Source organism: Chrysemys picta, chromosome 1, assembly GCF_011386835.1.
Source record: "Chrysemys picta bellii isolate R12L10 chromosome 1, ASM1138683v2, whole genome shotgun sequence".
NCBI classification, from domain to species: Eukaryota; Metazoa; Chordata; order Testudines; family Emydidae; genus Chrysemys; species Chrysemys picta.
In genome coordinates this window covers 116,763,891-116,784,954 of record NC_088791.1, presented here as the reverse complement: position 1 = coordinate 116,784,954, position 21,064 = coordinate 116,763,891, and the positions used below count along the sequence as shown (strand labels likewise).

General features: G+C 45.1%; 1 protein-coding gene across 2 annotated transcripts in view; it reads right to left on the bottom strand.

The window, feature by feature from the left end:
• PIK3C2G (phosphatidylinositol-4-phosphate 3-kinase catalytic subunit type 2 gamma) overlaps window positions 1-21,064 on the bottom strand; it is a 305,535-nt gene that overhangs the window by 93,554 nt on the left and 190,917 nt on the right. For both annotated transcript variants that reach the window (XM_065567969.1, XM_065567972.1), the window contains exon 25: window positions 1,089-1,245. In XM_065567969.1, coding sequence (XP_065424041.1) covers window positions 1,089-1,245 — 157 coding nt within the window. The remainder of the gene's footprint in view (window positions 1-1,088; window positions 1,246-21,064) is intronic.

Genomic DNA, 21,064 nt, shown 5'->3' with positions numbered 1-21,064 from the left:
TAAGAGCGTCGATTCGGGGATCAATTGTCGTGTCCCGACAAGACGCGATAATTCGATCCCCGAGAGATCGATTTCTAACCGCCGATTCAGGCGGGTAGTGTAGACTTAGCCTGAGACAAAGTATTTGTTTAGGTTTAGGCATGCCTAGATAATCTTTAATCTCCACCCCATCCTCAGTGCTTAGCAGTCCCACTTCTTCTTTCCTTGTTTTCTTCTTATTTATATGGCTATAGAACCTTTTACTACTGGTTTTAATTCTCTTTAAGGTCCAACTCTGCTTGGCTTTTGGCAGTTCTCACTTTATCCTTACACTTTCTGACCTCCAAGAGGTAGCTTTGCTTGCTGATCCCTCCCATCTTCCATTCCTTGTAGGCTTTCTACTTTCTCTTAATCACCTGTTTGAGATGCTTGCTCATCCAGCTTGGTCTGCAACCCTTCCCTACGCATTTTTTCTCCTTGGTTGGGATGGAGGCTTCAGGTACTTTAAGTCAAAATTGCAGAAACTAATTCCAACCCTCCTCCACATTTAGATCCTTGAATTTTTCAGGCCAGTCCACTTCCCTAACTAATTCCCTTAATTTTTTTAAGGTGGTTCTTTTGAAATCAAGGACCCTAGTTTATCCTTTCATTTAGTTTAAACTGAATTAGCTCATTATCACTCGAACCAAGGCTGTCCTCTACAACCGGTTCTTCTATGAAGTCCTCTGTAGCCTTTTTTCCTTACTGTATTTATCCCAGTAACAAAGCATGACAGGATTCTACAATAATGGCTCCCGAAACACTGTAATGGCTGCAGTGTCCTAGATCAATCACCATAGGGTATTGTAACATAATGCAGTCTGTGAGTTTAGTCTAATTAGTTCACTTCTTTAATTCCGAACAGCGTTAGGAAATAGCAATTTGAAAACCTGGAATTAGGACCGGTGACACTTTCACAAAAGAAAACCTTTTAATTTGAGTTGGTTCGTGGGTGTACAATGAGATTGACATTTACTGATAAAAATCTAATCCTTCTAAGCCTCGCTACAGGGGAAAAGAAAACAAGAGGGATTGGGGGGTTTTTTTGGTTACATCCCTGACCTTCTTACCATCTCCAGCAGGTTCAAGAGCAATTGGCTGTGTTTCCTGACTATATTATAAGCTCGACAGCAAAGTTCCACAAACTCTTGGAAGCGCTGTGGGGTTTTTCCACCTTCTGTGATGAAATACTCCATCTCTGAAGTGAAGATAAAAGGTGCTCGGTCCCTTGAAAAAACAAGATACAATGAAAAATGGCAAATCCTATCAGATGGTTGAGCTTTTTAACTCCCTGTTAATATTTGTTTTCCCAATCTTTCCCTTCTCATTATTTCTTCCCTCCCTTCCTCCAGGGTGGATAACTCCATGCCAGAACACTCAGCGATGCTGACTAATTGTGGCAGACACAGGTCTCTAGGTGAGATCGTCTTCATGCACATGGTTGTGCAGCAATTTGGGGACGCCAACAACTGAACACGATTTTTTAAAATTTATTTTTAACTCTCACTGCTTCAGTTTCCCGACTCCCTGCCTCAGAATAATGGTCTTGATCTTGACGTATAGTCTCTCCTGATACTGAAATATTTAAAAGCTGTACTTGAAACAGAGTGGGATATAAATATAACTCCCTACCAGGCAAAAAGTGTATTTAAAATAAACAAAATCCCCCCAAAACCTAGGGTGCTTTTCTGCTTTTGAGTACACAGCTGTGAAGGGTTGGTTCTTATCTCAGCTGCACCAGAATAAATCCAGATAAACACTGTCTTTTATCCAGTTACTCTGGATTTAGACGGATGTAAAGTGCCAGCAGAATCTGGGCCCATGACTTGCTTTTTTAATAACTTGTGGATTTTGTAGCTGTGCTATGGTATTGGAAAAATAACGAATTAGCCAGGCTTTTGCTAAAAATTCTCCCTTTTGACAGCTTCAGCACAGCCTGATATACTGTTTTATTCCAGCACAGAGAGAACTACTGCAGGATTTTATTCCTCATAACTGTGTATACAGATATATGTAAACAGATCAGAGAGCTATAACCCAGGTAATATACACAGTGGATTAGATTTAACCCTGAGCTAGAGGTGAGCCTGAGCCAACCTCCAGAATCTAAATATTCCCAAATCTTTGGGAGATTTGAACTCCAGATACACTTTTTACAATTTGGGGCCTTCTCTAGTTAAAAATTCATTCAAGAGGGGTCTGACCCCATTCCAGTTGCTGATTCTTCTCCACAAGAAACCTGAACATCTTCCCTACAAACAATTTCCATATCAGTATCGCCCAGCCCATTACCAGTCTCCGTAATCTTCTGCAGACACATGCTCTTTGTATGGCTGCAGTGATGAAGTTGAGTTGCATTGGATGCTCATGTTGGGGGATCACCCCAGGCAAGACTGGCAGCTTGCTTTGCATTCCTACTGTTCTGAATACCCCCCCTTTCCCACAGTTTCTGAATTAAAGCCTCCCAGCAACCCTCTCTCTGCCTTTAAAAACTGTCCACATATATATGGGGCCCTACCAAATTCACGGTCCATTTTGGTCAATTTCGCGGTCATAGGATTTTAAAAATCGCAAATTTCATGATTTTAGCTATTTAAATCTGAAATTTCACGGTGTTGTAATTCTAGGGTCCTGACCCAGAAGAGGATTGTGGGGGAGTTGCAATGTTATTGTAGGAGGGTTGCAGTATTCCCACTCTTACTTCTGCGCTGCCGCTGATGGCAGCGCTGCCTTCAGAGCTGGGCTGCCGGAGAGCGGTGGCTGCTGGCCGGGTGCCCAGCTCTGAAGGCAGCAGCGCAAAAGTAAGGGTGGCAACACTGTACCATGCCATTCCTACTTCTGAATGGCTGCTGGCAGCAGTGCTGCCTTCAGAGTTGGGCGCCTGTAGCTGCCGCTCTCTGGCCACCCAGCTCTGAAGGCAGAACAGAAGTAAGGGTGGCAATACTGTGATCCTCCCCCCTACAATAACCTTGCAACTCCCCCACCTCCTCTTTTTGGGTTAGGACCCCCAGTTTGGGAAACGCTGGTCTCCCCCATGAAATCTGTATAGCTTAGGGCAGTGGTTCTCAAACCGGGGGGGGGGGGGGGGGGAAATCCCAAAGTGGGTCGTGATCCCATTTTAATGGGATTGCCAAGGCTGGCTTAGACTTGCTGGGGCCCAGGGCCAAAGCCCAATCCTGAGGGCTTCAGCCCTGGGTGGCAGGACTCAGGTTACAGGCCCCCGACCTGGGGCTGAAGCCCTTGGACTTCGGCCCCTCGCCCTGGGGAGGTGGGGCTTTGGCTTTGCCTCCTCCCCACCACCCTGGATGGCGGGGCTTGGGCAGCTTCAGGCTTTGGTCCCCCCCCTCCTGGGATCCTGTAGTAATTTTTGTTGTCAGAAGGGGGTTGCAGTGCAATGAAGTTTGAGAACCCCTGATTTAGGATAAAAGTACACAGAAGACCAGATTTCAGGGGGAGAGACCAGATTTCATGGTCCGTGACACGTTTTTCATGGCCGTGAATTTGGTAGGGCCCTACATATACGTGAAGTACACCTGGAAAGAACCCAGTTTGCCAAGGTTTAAGTCAAAAGGCCAAATACATTTTTTGTGCACTTCATGGATTTTAATTGTGTTACACCAAGGGTGAAATTTAGCCCATAATATTCTCTCTTCTTTCCAGTCTTTTCTGTATTGTGTAAGAAGCTGTCTCAGAACATCACTGCTGCCTTTTGGCTTTGTGATCTCTCTCTCTGGAGATTATGTGTCTCAATCACACATTATAAAACCACGTCTATTACTGATCTCAATAAGCAATTTTTTTCCAGCCCAGACTTTAATCCATCATTCAGCTTTTCTTAGAGACAGAAGTTATTTCCATCCCCTGCTTAACACAACTACTTCTCTTTGACATTAACCTCTAAATATTCCTGTATCATTACTGAAAGAGATTTGAGGACACTCACTGAAGTCAGCCTGGAAGATAGTCACAGAGCCAAGCCTGCAAAACTGATCATTTTCACCTAAGATTGGAGATGGGTCCAACCCCAAAACCTGGATTTCAATGCTCCTCCATCTTTGGTGGTGTTTGAAAACCAAACCTCAATCTCAGATTTGCTGCAGGCAGGGCCGGCTCCAGGGGTTTTGCTGCCCCAAGCGGCGGAAAAAAAAAAAAAAAAAGCTGCGATTGTGCTCGGTGGCAGCAGCTCCACCGCGCCGCTTTCCTCTTCGGTGGCAATTCTGCGGCAGGTCCTTCCCTCCGAGAGGGACCGAGGGACCTGCCGCCGAATTGCTGCCGAAGAGCCCGATGTGCCACCCCTTCCCCTTGGCCGCCCTAAGCACCTGCTTGCCGAGCTGGTGCCTGGAGCCGGCCCTGGCTGCAGGGGCTTCTCTTTATAAGGGGCCTAGTCATATCTCCAGATATAAGGCACCCCTGTGCTCTGTGATGTTTAAAATCCATATCTGAATTCTGCATCCATCTACACCAAGAAACAAGATATTCTGTGAAAGCACAATTATTCTAAAGCAAGGTCAAATCTCTCATATTAAATCAGCATCATGGTTATTTGAGCTGAAATCAGAAACTGCGAGTAACAGAGTTTTTTCGTGGAAGACACAGTTTGGGGTACAGAATGACTTTCATATGGCACAGGGGCTGCTAACATTACGCAATTTTTGTAGGCTTTATTGAGCATGTAACTGGTATTTGACAGCTCTTATATGATTTGCAGCATTAGCTATGTTGCAAGAAGTTTTGAAACAGTTTACAAGGTTCTTAAATTTCTCAATTTCCTTCAAGTCTCCCTTCTAAGGTGCTGGACCTTTCCTCTTATATTCATCTGAAAAATATGATGTAGAAAATTGATTTTCTTTGGAACATTTAAGCCTGGTTTTGCGCAAGCTCTTCTGACATCACAGTCTCTCTCTTCCATGGTAACCAGATATTGAAACTCCAGGGCTGCAAGTATTTAATCCAGCTAAAAGCTCACAAAGGGAACACCTCCCAATTAAAAAAAAAATAGCAACATGAAAAAGTATAACATAGGAGAGGAAACTAGAATCATCAATATGGGAAACAGAGGACATCTTAATTGAGATATCTTTAAAAACTAATTTTCAATGATACAAGGCTTTTAAAGGCTGTGTAAAATACATCTAAAAAGGGTGAATTTCTGCCTGCTGCTTTTCAGAAGCCCTGTTTGAAATATAAAAAGCATGGAGGGGAAAAAGATACCCCATAAATGACTCCTGAACTACAAAGTGTAAACTGTACTTTGTCAACCCATCATACATGTTCAAGTTTACATCATCAGCAACAAATGGTGACTGCTGTTTCAGTCTATATAAGGAAAAGGTAATGTCTGTTCCAGAGCTGAAAAATCATCCTCTCTATCCGTACATATATAAACACATAGCAGCAAATGAAACAGAGGAGGCATGGGAAGAGGCTTATCTGTGGGCATACACTGTCTAATGCTACTGCACATGAGCATATGTTTGTTTGCCTGGCAGCGCTTTCTTCCTTGATGTGCACTGCCAGAAACTCAGTACATAGTGAAAGGTTTCAGAGTAGCAGCCGTGTTAGTCTGTATCCGCAAAAAGAAGAACAGGAGGACTTGTGGCACCTTAGAGACTAACAAATTTATTAGAGCATAAGCTTTCTATAGTCCACGAAAGCTTATGCTCTAATAAATTTGTTAGTCTCTAAGGTGCCACAAGTCCTCCTGTTCTTCTTTTTTCAGTACATAGTGACATTCAATCAAAAAAATCAGCAGCTTATTAGAAGGCACAGGAATAATATCTATAACCGATATATGGCCCATTTGGATATAAATCTGCTAGGGATGGTGTTTCTATGCAGTCAACTACACAGACCTGAACATGAAATGGCACATTTTCCAATTCACCCAAGTCCTAACACATGCTACTGTTAGTATGACATCCAGATTGTCACAGTTTCAGGGTAATTGCATCTGTTTTTACCCTCTGTAGTCCCCTATTTAAGGTTTCTGGCTCCCAGATGTCATGTCTCTTGGATGTAGGGTGACCAGATGACAGGAAGAAAATATCGGGACAAAAGGGGGGGGGAGGGGGGGGGGGTCACTGGCGGAGCAAAAAAACCCAAAAAACCGAGTGCTGCCGGTGTAAGGACACAAACAGCTCCCTCTCCCAATTCCCTACTGTGACCCAGTGCTGCTGGCAGTCGGGGGCGGGAGCTGAGAACAGCCCAGGGCTGCGGGCAGTCAGAGGAGATTATGCACCCTTCCTTAGGTATGCATACCTTCAGCCTCTGGTTTTTAGGAGGGGGGGGGAGAGAAACCAACAGAGAACAGCTGAGTGCTGCCGGCAGTCAGAGGAGAAGAAAAAATAAAAGCCGAGAACAGCTGAGTGCTGCCGGCAGCCCGGCAGAGAAAAAAAAAAAAAAAAAAGCGGAGTGCAGCGTCCCGACCGAAGATCAATCGGGACGCGGGACAAATGCCTAAATATCGGGACGGTCCCGATTTTATCGGGACGTCTGGTCACCCTACTTGGATGAGACCCACATCTCTCTCCTGCCTGACAGGGGCTTTAAGGCGGCACAGTCCCCTGCCTTACACTGTGCCGCCTTAAAGCCAGTTTGTCTAACGGCCAGCCTCAATGTGTTGCTTTCTCTCCAAGGGCTATGAACAGTGTATTGCCAGCAGGTACAAGTTACTGCATAGCTCTTTCTAAGGAAGCACCTTTATTCTTAAGGTAAAAGCATTACAGAGAAAACAATAGACAGATTTAAAACACACACTAAAATATTATGAGTTACTCATCAGCCCCCATGGGACCCTAGTAGGCCAGAGTCTTTTCAAACCTTCTACAAGAGTTGGAGTCCCCCTTGGATGGAAGGTCCGATCATTTGCTGGATCAGAAAGAAGATCCCGAGTCAGTTTAACTGTAGCCTTTTTATGACAGAAGCCCTTTCTTTGTCTGTAGGTCTCTGGAAAACCCAGTTTGAACATGCAAGCCACCCCAGGGGGTGGTATCTCTCTGGAGGTGTTTACAACTTAAGTGATTCACCTTAAATCATCATCCACTGTTTTTAGTTCCTGGAGGAACTAAAAGCAACCCTCCCCCACAGCTGCATACAATCCCTGGCCCACAATGATACATAAACCATTCATAACCTTAATAACAATATGTTCCTCCAAAGATATTTCACGTAGTTTCAATGTTTGTCACACAGAGCATAAATAATTCATATAGTATATCATCACTAGAGGGGGCCAAAAGAGCAAGGACTCCATATCATCACCAACATGTGCATGAATGAGGCCCCATGGGCCAAAATGCAGATCTCCATTAAACCTGTGCTTCTTCAGTTAAATCAGTGGGGTTGCATGTACCTAACAGAGAAGATTTGTAGCCCCCAACATGGGAGAGTTCATTTCTTATTTTCTGTTTCCATGCTGCATTTATGGGGCAACATAGTAAGTAGGAGATTTGGCCATGACTATGTCTCCATTTTGGAAGGCCACACAAGCTTTTTTTCACCATATTATGCCCTCTGTCTTACAAGGGGAACACAGGGGAGCATCTTCTTTAGTGTAAAAGTCTTTTTGCGAAGAACTGGTGTAACTTGGCCTTGACCATGTACCTGCAGCATAAAAGCAAAATCATGCATTATCAGGCCTCCTTTCTTCACTGCAAGCTGTGCCTCAGATGTAGGGTGACCAGATAGCAACTGTGAAAAAATGGGGCCTGGGAGGTGTGTGTGTGTGTGTGTGTGTGTGGGGGGGGGAGTAATAGGCGTCTATATAAGAAAAAGTCCCAAAAAACAGGACTGTCCCTTTAAAAACGAGACGTCTGGTCACCCTCCCCAGATGGGATGAATGGATCCTCTAGTTTTTTACAGTGGAAGTATTTCAACAAACAAGGGAATGCACACACTTAGGGCAAACAGGCTTCTATATAGTACTGGGATTTCAGGGGGTATATTTTGCTATAGCTGTGACCTAGGTTTATTAAATTAATCCAAGGAAAAGCAAGCCCAGTGATGAATGTCACTGTGTATTGCTGTCAGATCTTCCAAATGTTCATGAGAATGCTTTTTAGTGTCCCTCTAGAGGCTAAGAATGTTTGGATGATATGATATGGGAGGCAGGGAAGAAAGCAAGCCTCAAGTTATTGGATAGCTCATCAGGCATAACAACAAACAAATTAGTGATAAGGAGAATATTTACCAGGACTTTACCATTGGCTGGAAACTTGCTACATCCCTAGAGTTGCAGAACAGTAAGATCCCTAGGGTTTACTGACCACTGGGATGAAACATTTGAAATAAGCTGATAATGAAGTTTATGAGGTCAGCAAAGATTCCAGTTTTCCCTACTCTGAATCCCACGGTATGGAACATGTTGTTTCCAGTGAGAAAGATGTCTCAACTTCCTCCTTTATTTAGTAACTGGAGCACATGAGCCAAACTGCAAGTGACCTTTTCCCTAATTCAATCTAAACTTCCCATTGTGCTGTTAGGGGAAAGTTTGTTCTAGTCACATCACAAGAGATGTAACGAGAAGCATGTCAAAGATCAGTTTAACTTTAGATACAGTTCAATTGCTCATATGAACACAGAAGAAAGAGCGTGAGAAACGACACACAACTTTGACTAGTTTAAAATCAGTTGCTCCATCCATTCACCCAGCCACCCACATATACACACTGGGTTTTCTAAAATCACATAGGCTGAGTCATGAATAAGTAGTAGCACTCAGCAGGAGTGACTAGGACTCAGATGCAATCAGTAGAAAAGTAAAGGTTTCAGTTAGTGTTTGAATGTGGATATCATTTATTCTTCTGCAAAACCAAAAGGTTCTTTCGAGTACTTATTTCTGTAGGTTTTTTAATTCAGGTGCTTATTTCTGTAGGTTTGGCAAGGAAGGACAAACTTTGCATACACTATAGAAACAAGACTATATAGTAAAATGTACCTTAAGCAGCCACTCAAAAAGGTGAGCAAAAATCAGCTCTGTAACAAAGGTGATCTCCTACTTTAGGAGAGCTATACAGTATTTAGTATGTTTGAGGTTAATTTCGGGGAATAAGACTGGCGATAGACTAAGAACAGTAGTCTGTTATAAAAGGGTATTTATTTAATGGGTGGCATAAAAATATTTTTGAGTGATCTCATGGGTGAACAGCAGCTCCGAGCCATGTGTAAAATACAAAGAATTATCCAAATACTCCGTAACTTCTTAACTAGGTATAGAATTAATGAACCAGATCACCCACTGATCAAAAGTTAAAATGAAAAAGCATTTTTATAATCAAAATATTCAATGTTACTATGGTTTTTATTCTTAAGTCTACATCAGTTCAAATACAATCCAGGTTGTTGGAGCCTGTAAAGTAACAATCAAATACAAAGATATTTACAGGATGTGTTCAGAAGCAAAGAGGATTTAGGGTCTGATCCAAAGTCTACTGAATTCAATAGAGAGACTCTCACTGACTACATTAGGCCTTATCAGGTTCTTAGTAAGGAGTCACCAAGCAAGAATAAAAAGGGGGTTGCCCCATGTGTTAGGAAAAAAAAAAAAAGAGGAAGTTACACAAAGCCACTGGTATGCTGTCCCCTGGTTCACTGAAGTTACGACCACATGTGAGCATCACTAGTGCATGCTTCATGTGGATCGGTGAAAAAGTAGGCATGGTCAGTGAAAACTTAAGCAAGGCCAGAGGGAAATTTGCAGCACTGTACACTGTCCCAACCACTGTTGAACCCCACACAGCACTAGGGCAGTGCAAAGTGAGGTTTCTTTGGGGACTCTTTGAGTGCATGGCACCTCAGAATTATGCACTGTATCCTTGGGCTGGTGCCTGGGTGTACAGGGAGCTCAGTGAATGTGTGTGTCACAGACAAAGTCGTGGTCATATCCTTTATGTTAATTTAATGCATTTGACCTCTTACAACTTTAAAATATATACTTAAAATCTATGATACAATAACTAAGATCTGAGCAACACAGTTCAATAAAATGCACATTTCCCCCCAAACTCTGTGTAAACTTTCAAAACGATTGAACATTCCATTCTGTATTTTGCTAGTAGATTAGCCAAAAGCTACTCCTGCTCCCACCAAAATGAACAGCATTTTTGCCATTGACATCAGTGAGAGCAGGATCAGCCCCAAAGCTGCCAGTTACATTACCTCTGGCTCATTGTAAATCTATATTCAGTTGAGTCTTCTCTTTACTAAAGCAGACAATACAGAAGTGTAGAACTTCCAGACAGCTCCAAGTTTTTAATTAATTAATTAATTTATTTGCAAATTCTTGCGAAATAAAAAGCAGGCCCATACCTTGTTGAGACCTCTATTCTTCCAACTATCTAGGATTTATATACTGTGACAAAGTTCCTCCTCTATCTTGGTGGGTCCTGCGCTTATCGGCAGATTTTCTTGCTGCAGAGATTCACCATATGGGTTGGGGAACAGCCCAGAGACCTTCCCCTCTGGAAGAACCCACAGTCCAGGTCAATTGGGAGGTTTGGGGGGAACTCGGGCCCGCCCTCTACTCCGGATTGCAGCCCAGGGCCCTGTGGACTGCAGCTGTCTGTAGTGCCTCCTGTAACAGCTGCATGACAGCTACAACTCCCTGGGCTACTTCCCTATGGCCTCCTCCAAACACCTTCCTTATTCTCACCACAGGACCTTCCTCCTGGTGTCTGATAACGCTTGTGCTCCTCAGTCCTCCAGCAGCACACCCTCTCACTCAGCTCCTTGCGCCTCTTGCTCCCAGCTCCTCACACTCACACCACAAACTGAAGTGAGCTCCTTTTAAAACCCAGGTGCCCTGATTAGCCTGCCTTAATTGATTCTAGCAGCTTCTTCTTAATTGGCTCCAGGTGTCCTAATTAGCCTGACTGCCTTAACTGGTTCTAGCAGGTTCCTGATTACTCTAGTGCAGCCCCTGCTCTGGTCACTCAGGGAACAGAAAGCTACTCATCCAGTGACCAGTATATTTGCCCTCTACCAGACTCCTGTACCCCACTGGTCTGGGTCTGTCACATATCCCTCCCCCCTGCTCAACGCCAAGGGGTTGGGCAGCTTGGGACGCCAGACAGTGCACACGTGACAAGCCATCGGCGTTGCCATGACGGCTCCCTGCTCTGTGTTGCACATGGAACTGGAAAGGTTGGAGGGATAAGAACCATCTGGTCCCCTTGTGTTCTTCTCCTTGTTCTGCTGCATACATTGAAGAGGGGCATAGTTAGTCACGAGGACAAATCTGCACCCGAGCAGGTAGTAGCGCAGTTTCCATGGCCCATTTTACAGCGAGGCATTCTCTCTCCACCACTGCATATTTTTGTTCCCTTGGAAGGAGTTTCCGACTGAGGTATAGAATTGGGTGTTCCTCCTCCTCGACCATCTGTGATAGAACGGCCCCCAACCCTACTTCCGATGCATCCGTCTGCAGGATAAACTCCTTGGTGAAATCAGGGGCTATCAGTACGGGGTTACTGCAGAGGGCAGTCCGTAGGTCTGTGAATGCTTCCTCTGCTGCATCAGACCATCTCACCAGATCAGGTCCACGGGCTTTTACTAGGTCTGTCAGGGGGCTTGTCCTTGTGGCAAAGTGGGGGATAAATCGTCAGTAATACCCCACCACACCTAGGAACGCCCGGACTTGTTTCTTGCGACTTGGTCGGGGCCAATTTTGGATGGCCTCTAACTTGTTCACTTGGGATTTTACCAAACCTTTTCCCACAATGTAGCCAAGATATTTGGCCTCTGTAAACCCTACAGCGCATTTGGCAGGGTTTGCTGTAAGACCAGCTTACCTGAAGGTATCGAGGACTGCCTCCACCTTCTCCAGGTGGGTTTCCCAGTCTGGAGTATGAATGACCACATCGTCCAAGTAGGCAGCAGCATAACTGTTATGCGGGCGTAATAGCTTGTCCATGAGGCGCTGGAAGGTAGCTGGGGTCCCATGTAGTCCAAAAGGGAGGACAGTATATTGAAAAAGACCCTCTGGTGTAGAGAATGCAGTCTTTTCCTTTGCGTCTTCTGCAAGGGGAATCTGCCAGTACCCCTTTGTCAAGTCTAGGGTAGTCAAGTACCGGGCATTACCCAGACGGTCCACTAGCTCATCTATGCGAGGTATGGGGTATGCGTCGAACTGGGATACTTCATTTAGTCGCCGGAAGTCGTTGCAAAATCTTGTGGTGCCATCAGGTTTGGGCGCCAGCACGATTGGGCTGGACCACTGACTGTGGGATTCTTCGATGATCCCCAACTCCAGAATTTTTTTTACTTCTGCTTTTATTTCCTCCCTTTTTGCCGCTGGCACCCGATAGGGCCTCATTGTTACTCTGGCCGTTCGTGACGATGTGGTGATATGTCTCGGTTGTTCGACCCGGTTTTGTCGAGAACACATCTTGGTTCCGGAAGATCATCTCAGACACCTCATTCTTCTGGTCTGGTGTTAAATTGGGAGACACTCTCACCTGTTTGGAAGGCTTGTTTTCCTGGGTTAGGTCTTTTTGGACCGTTGTGCATGCCTCTTGTGCATGCCAGGGTTTCAGCAGGTTAACGTGATAAATCTGTTCTTGTTTTCTGCGTCCTGGCTGCCGCACCTTGTAGGTTACTTCCCCCATGGGTTTAACCACCTCATAGGGCCCCTGCCATTGGGCCAGAAGCTTAATTTCTGCTGTGGGTACCAACACCATAACCCGATCCCCTGGTTGGAACTGTCGCACTTTTGCCTGGTGATTGTAATGGGTCCGCTGGGCCTCCTGGGCCTTCTCCAAATGTTCCCGTACAATGGGGTAACCCGGGCTATCCGGTTTCGCATCTGCATTACATGATCTATTATATTTCTCCCCTCATTGGGTTCCTCTTCCCAGATCTCTTTGGCAATATCTAGTATGCCATGGGGGTGACGCCCGTATAATAACTCGAAGGGGGAAAACCCAGTTGAGGCCTGAGTACCTCCCGGATAGCGAACATAAGGTAGGGTAGTAGGGTGTCCCAATCCTTTCCGTCCTGACTTACCACCTTCCTTATCATAGCCTTGAGGGTTCGGTTAAACCTTTCTACCAACCCATCAGTCTGCGGATGGTAGACCGAAGTTCTCAGGGTATGTATATGGAGCAGCATACATTAGCTTCGACATAAATGGGGTTCCTTGGTTGGTTAATATCTCCTTTGGTAGCCCCATTCGGGCAAAGATCCCCACCAGCTCTTTGGCTATAGTTTTAGAGGCCGTGTTCCGCAGGGGGACGGCTTCTGGGTAGCGAGTAGCATAGTCCAAAACAACAAGTATATATTGGTGGCCCCGAGCCGTCTTCTCCAGGGGTCCCACTAGGTCCATGGCTATTCGCTCGAAGGGGACCTCTATGATGGGAAGGGGTACTAAAGGTGCCCTCAAGTGGGGACGGGGACTGTGCAGCTGACACTCCAGGTAGGAGGCACAGTACCTCCGCACTTCTTCATGTACTCCGGGCCAGAAGAACCGTCGTAGGACTCGTGCCAGGGTCTTCTCTACCCCCAAATGCCCCCCAAAAAGATGACTATGAGCAAGACTTAATACAGCGTTCTGGTGTTTTTGAGGTACTAGGATCTGCTGTACCTTCTGCCCCTGTACTGGTGCAACCCGGTATAAGAGATCCTTCTTCATTATGAAGTAGGTTCTGGTCCCTGGGTTTTCCCTTCCACGGGGACCCCATCTTTTTCAGTCACCTCCTTCCTAATGTTGTTATACCTTGGGTCTTCTGCCTGGTCCCGTCCAAAATTTCCTCTCCCGGGGCTAATCTGCCCAAGATCTAGGGGCCCAGTCTCTGTTGCCTCTACTGGTTCAGAAGCATTACGGTGGGGGTCAGACTCAGGTGCTTCTCCCTCCTGCGTAGCCTCCTTTTCAGCTGCGTGGGTCCGCCTACCTACAAGAGCGACCCTCTGGCTTTGGGTCAGTATTCGGGTTCCCAAGGCCTTAGCTGCCCTTCTTTCCCTTTTTGACTTTCTACCCTGTCTGGGAGTGGAGAACAAATCTGGGGATATTTCAGAGAAGGGTGGGGGTTGACAGTCTGCTGTGGATGCCTCACCAATTTTAGGGTCTCCATCTTTCTCCAATCCCCTTACTGGGAGTAAGTTTCCAAACCCTGGGAAGTCCCTCCCTATGAGCACCGGGTATGGGAGTTTAGGGACTATACCTGCTGCTACCTCAGTAGTGTTCCCTTGGATCTCGATTTTTACTGGGATGGTGGGGTAGTAACTAACTGTCCCATGGACACATGTTATCCCCGTACGTTTAGCCTGCAGCAGCTGACTACGCTTCACAAGCTTCCCTGAGATAAGCGTGATAGCACTCCCCGAATCAACCAGTGCCGTGGTCCCTACCCCATTTAGTTTCACTGGTCTGGTATACATATGTGGGGTTAGTGAGACCCCCCACAAGGTGGATTAGGGAGCATGGATCTGCCCAGTTCCCCAGGTTACACTGCATAGGCTCCTCAGCATTGGGACACTGTGCAGCTATGTGTCCCCACTCCCCGCACGCATAACATCTGTATGGAACCCTAGGCGTTCCCCGGTCTCTTGGTTTGGGCAGTCTAACATCACGATCCTCTTCTCCCTCAGTGCTCCGACTCTTTGTGGCCTCTGATGGGCCTTCAGCCTCTCTTTTTCCACCTGGGCCCTCCTGGTGGCCCAGTCACCCAAACTTTAGGGCTTGGTGCTGCTAGTTTAACCCGGGGTGCCTCTTCCTTAACTGGTTGGGTCATCTCCCTCACTGTCCTTCGCCTCTCTACCAGGGCGACAACCTCGTCATAGGTGGAGGGTTCGTTCTGGCTTACCCAGGCATGAACGTCTGGTGGTAGTCCTCTCATGTTGCGGTCGATGACCAGAACCGCTAGTATCTTTTCCGGACTCTGGGACTCTGTTTGCAACCACTTTCGTGTGAGATGGATGAGGTCATACAATTGGGACCGCGGGGTTTTGTCTTCCTGGTACCTCCAACCGTGATACTGCTGGGCCCGCACTGCTGTCGTTACCCCAGATCTGGCTAGAATCTCTGTTTTCAGCTAGGGTTAGTCTGCCGCAGCCTTTTCAGGCAGATCATGGTAGGCCTTCTGGGCCTCCTCACACAGGAATGGGGCAAGGCTGCTAGACCACTGATCTCGAGGCCAGGCCTCCCGTAGGGCTGTCCTCTCAAAGGCCAGAAGGTACGCCTCTACATCATCCTCCCATGTCCTTTTCTGCAGCCAATGGCTGGCCCGTATAAAGGTGTCCCATCATGGCCGCGATTCAGCTCTGTAAGGGACTTTCCCTGGTTTACCAGTTCCCGCAACATAGCTCGGTCTTGAGCAACCTGGTCCATCAGCAGGCGATTAGTCTCTTGCTGCAGCTGCACTGCCTCCTGTTGGGTGGCTGCCTGGACACGGGTAGCCTCCTGCTGGGCCGCCATAGCTTGTATCAGTGCCCGCACTACGTCACACTGTGGTGAAAAAAAATAAACCCTCTCCCTTTTTTTTGTTTCTTTTTTTGTTGTTGTTGTTGGTGTTTTTTTTTTTAAATCACCCTCCTTCTTCTGCCGCACTGTGCACCCCAAGATCCCACCCCTGACACCAGTGTGACAAAGATCCTCCTTTATCTTGGTGGGTCCTGCACTTATTGGCGGATTTTCTTGCCGCAGAGATTCACCATGTGGGTTGGGGAACAGCCCAGAGACCTTCCCCTCTGGAAGAACCCACAGTCCAGGTCAATTGGGAGGTTCGGGGGGAACCTGGGCCCACCCTCTACTCCGGGTTCCAGCCCAGGGCCCTGTGGACTGCAGCTGTCTATAGTGCCTCCTGTAACAGCTGCATGACAGATACAACTCCCTGGGCTACTTCCCTATGGCCTCCTCCAAACACCTTCCTTATTCTCACCACAGGACCTTCCTCCTGGTGTCTGATAACGCTTGTGCTCCTCAGTCCTCCAGCAGCACACCCTCTCACTCTCAGCTCCTTGCGCCTCTTGCTCCCAGCTCCTCACACTCACACCACAAACTGAAGTGAGCTCCTTTTAAAACTCAGGTGCCCTGATTAGCCTGCCTTAATTGATTCTAGCAGGTTCCTGATTACTCTAGTGCAGCCCCTGCTCTGGTCACTCAGGGAACAGAAACCTACTCATCCAGTGACCAGTATATTTGCCCTCTACCAGACTCCTGTACCCCACTGGTCTGAGTCTGTCACAATACATATCCCTGTATGTCTAAAGAGAACAGTCTATCCCAAATAGGAATTGCACATTAAAACCATTAGAAGAGACAAATGATTGAGCAAGTTTTGAACAGCCTGCCACCTAAAGTTAACCAGAATTTATTTCTCCAGAGGGATTTCTCCCAGGTTTTGTTTTTTTTCTTTTAAACCTTTATTTATTGCAACAGACATTTGGGAGGCTTCAATACACAGAACTCATGGTGAAGTGCTTTTGAAGTCAGTGAGGGCTGGGGATCCACAAAGGGACATAAGCGTTGTGACACCCATTGTCACAACAGCTAACTTTTAGGTGCCTACAAAATCACTGGGACAATAATGGGATCCACAAAGCCTGAGTGAGGCACCTAGGCTCTATACAATCAATGGGGAGCGATAGGAACCTTAAAATGGGATCTACAAAAGCCAGCAAGCTGGGTGGTTCCCCGCCTAAGCTAGCCAATGGGAGATGCTGATGAGGGGATGTGTCCTAACCCCTATCTCTCTCAGGGAGATAGGTACCTAAGTCCAGGCTGCACAGAGGCATCTATCCCCATTAGTGCCATGTGAACAAGGGGAAGATAGGTGTTCCTCCACCTAATTCATATGCAGGGCATGATCTAGTAGGCTTGCTCACAGGCCACCAAATGCCACATAGAACTGCAGATCGAAGGAGGAGAAACTCCCTCATCATCTTTAGCCCAGTGGTTAAGGTGCTCATTGAGATCCCTGGTTCAAGTCCCCCCTTAGCCTGAGAAGCGGGGAGCTGAACAGAGATCTGCCATCTCTCAGGGAGGTGCCTTAGCCACTGGGCCATGGAATGATTCCCCTCTTTTTCTGGCCCCAATAAATAGTTAATTGTTCAATAATTTAATTAACAGTGGAACAACGTGAATAGGGGTCTCCCTCAATCTCTCCTATGAGAATATTCCATAACCCAGTTAAAGCACTAATTTGACAGGTGGCAGATCCCTGTTCAAATTTCTTCTTATCAAGTTGAGAGGGGACTGGAAGCAGGGCTGTACCCTAGGTGAGTACCCTAAGCACTTGGCTAAAAAGAGCTTCTCTCCCACACTGTTTTGTGTGGAGTTGGGCCACCGGTGAGCATGTCTACCAGATCAGGCCCCATGCACAATCGAGGTGGAGGAAACCCTATCTTCCTCCGGTTCATGAATCGCTCTGGGGCTTAGGTGAGGGAAAGGCACCCAGGTGCCTAGAGGCAGGCAGCAGTGTGCATAGCAAGAGCCAGAAAGATAGGCACCTAGGGAAATCTTCACTGCAAAAACGTAGGTGCTGAAAGAATTTTGGTATCTACAGGGTTAGGCGGTAGCCAAGTGAGGTTTTTGTGGATCGTAGTGGTGCCTAAAAGTGGAACTTAGGCACCTAAATCTGGGGGTTAGGCACCTAAGTACTTTTGTGGATCTGGGGCTGAAAGTTCTGAGCCTGGAGGAATTGTGGGAATGGCCCTTCAGAAAAGGAGTGTTATATTTTGATGCACAGTCCTTAGCTGAGCAGGGGCCATCAATCAAGCTTATACCCAGTCTGCCAGAAAACCTGGTTTTAACACTGGCCATTTCCTACCGTTTCTCCTGCTTCTGGAGATACAGACAGCAGAGGGGGGGAAAAGTTGTGCTTTTCACTGAAATCTCTTTTTGATGCTAGTTTCACTCAAATAAGTTATTATATTAGCATCCAGGACAGTAATTTTCCAAGCACGGGATTTTCAAAGGCATCACTGTTTTATGGGAATTGTGCTCCTAAATCACGTCAGTGCTTTGGAAAATCCCACCCTGATTAACTTATAGATATAGAGCCCAATCTACGGCTATTGGAGGCTATGGCAATTCTCCAATTGAGCTTGGAAGTACTCATAATATATGTCCCAGACTGGATCTGATTTCCAGCTAGCATGATATAACTTGTTCAAGAGGCAAATTGCTCTTGATTTGGAACAGTAGTTTCTCATATTCTTCTGTAATTATTGAGCAAGTTTTTCAAGGTATTCAAGATATTTTCTTCCTTTTTTAAAAAATAGTTGACACATGTATACTTAGGCTTGGCAGAATTTGATATTTACTTTTCATAAATGTTTATTTTTAAGCATATTTTTTATCCATTTAAATTTTCACACTCGAGGAAAATTAGGTGGGGTCAGACAATAATTATTTAATGGCAGTAGATGTTAAGATTTGAAAACTTAAAGATTTCTAACAACTAAAACACAAACTTTCAACATCACATGTAAAAATAAACCATGTAAATAGCCTTATATCAAACTGTAATAAGTTCTCAAGCTGCATTTTTCCTACTTTACTTATCTATCAATTTCGATTATTATAGATGGAAATATTTTTTCATCAGTTTGTATGTGTACAGTGAAACCAACCATTTACCAATAAAAATCTAGTACTTCCAAGCATATATATATATGCTTGGAAGTACTAGATTTTTATTGGTAAATGGTATATATATATATAGTAGACACATTCTTAACTTAAATTTCCCCGTGTGATTAGCACATTGTATATACTCTCTGTCCTGGCCAATATTCAAGGAAACATTTATCTCACTGGACTGGCCTATGCTATAAGATGTAACCATGTCTGAACCTGGCAGTCAACAATCATGCTAATTGAATCAGGATTTAATTATGGTTAGCTGACATGATGCAGAGCATGTTATAAATCCCTGTATACACTTGGTTTAACTGTGCTAAGACCCAGTATAGCTAACACAGTTGCTGACAACTGTTTATAGGTGGTTACATTTCATAGCATAAACCAAGACATTGTGGTATCTTTCTCTTTAGGGACTCATCTGGAATGGTCTTTTCTAGTAAGGAAGTTGGCAATGGACATGCCATTGCAAGCAGAAATTGTGGTCAGAGATCTGTGAATGGTTTTTCAGTTGGATGTATTGGCATTTTGCCAGCCACAATCACCCCTCTATGCTGTTATCTGACCACAAAGTTTGAACAAGAAATTCACTTCTCTCAGAGGAGTTCATCCACTTGCACATCAAATAGGGCCTAAGCCTTAAAAAAAGGACCACAACTCATAAAACATGCACTATGATCTAAAGATCAAGAAGTCTAGAATGTTTTTCAATCATTGTCCCTTACTACTTTGTGGCACAGACCCGTCTCTTATATAGACTGTTCAAATGGCACCATCAGAGTCTGGTTTAGACAAGCTTAGGTGCCTAAAGCTAGGACCATAACTCCATATTTAGGCACCCGACTAAGTGGTCTGAATTTCTGAGGTGCTGGCAACCAGCTATCAGACCATTTATTTGGGTGCTTTAATACAGTTTTAAAAATACGTAAGTTTTGGACACTCACGTTTTAAAATGTTGGCCACAGTTTTCTTGATACCGTAAATAATTGTTTTCTAAAAGCATCTCATTTTGCAGGTGGCAAGGAGTTTATTACCAGCTGTGTCTGATGTAACATATAGAGGTGAGTGAGAGAGTTCAGCTGGCTAACAGTGATCACTACACAAATGATTTAGATATTCTGTAAGAGTGACTTCCCCGTGGATAATAGCACTGATGAACTTTCAACAGGCAAATTTTACAACTATTAGGAAAATGGTTTAAAATAAACTGAGTGGTAGGGGAAAAACAAACAAACAAACAAAAACACTAGAGTTTCAGCCAATGGACTATTCAATGACAGAAGGCTGTTCAAAACACACAATATCAGAGGTATAGGATATCTGTTTATCATTAAGCAAAAAAAGATGAGACTAAAACCATGATGATTCAACAGCAATGCACAGGAATTCCTTAGGGCATAGATGGAAATTCTGCACAAATGACATATCTAATCTATCTATAATAGACTGGAGCACATTTTCCAGATAAGGATAATGGGCAAAGGGTCAGAATGAAGAAGAAACAACATTATTAAGATCAAGCAATACAAAATTCTTTAAATGCACTAGACCAGTGTTTCTCAACCATTTTGACACCAGGGACCAAGGCTTGCTGCCTTACTGAACTGTCACGGACCGCTTGAGAGAAAAAAAAAATGAACAGTGCTTCACTGGTATTTCTTGCTGTTTCTTCTTACCAGGCCCCCATGCACCCTTGCTTGGGCCAAAACTTTGAAAGGTCTCAATTCTGCCTTCTTCCTGTTCTACTCCTCTCATGGTACTGCTCTGCTACCTACCCCAATACAGGAGAACTAACAACTTAAAATGCCTTGTTCAAAAATTTTAAGTAACACAACTTTCAAACGCCTGAACAGCAAATGTAACTTTTCTTGTCTGCATAGTAAACACTGGCATTTTTATCTGTTTGAATAATCAAAGTGGTGCTTTCCGTACCTTCTCGGTTGCAAAGATGTGAACTGCTTTCTGAAGGTCCACAGTCTGAGCCAGCTCATGCTCTATTGAGATGATTGCAAGACCAACCAGCCTCTTCTGTGTCATTGTGGAGCGTAGATGTGTTTTTATTAACTTCAGCTTGGAGAAGCTGCGTTCTCCACTGGTAACTGTTACAGGAAGTGTTAGAAGTATGCGCAGAGCAACAAAAGCATTTGGAAAGAGGGAGATCATCTTATTTGTGCACATATATTCCAGAACAGCCTTTGGAGTTTATCCTGCTGAAATGTATCTTGAAAGGTCTTTCAGTTCATCACCTAAATCACTCGCATCTATATCGCGCATGTCATCATGTGTCAACACTGTCTCTAGAGCCCTGCATTGCTGGTGTAGGTCTTTTTGAGATATAGTAAGGAGTTTTGGAATATCATACAACATCCCAAATATACTGCTGTGTTCCTTGAGCTGCATGAAACGTTCTTCAGCTGACTGTATTGCACAATCTAGCACCTGGTTAAAGAATTCAACTTTGAATTATTGTTT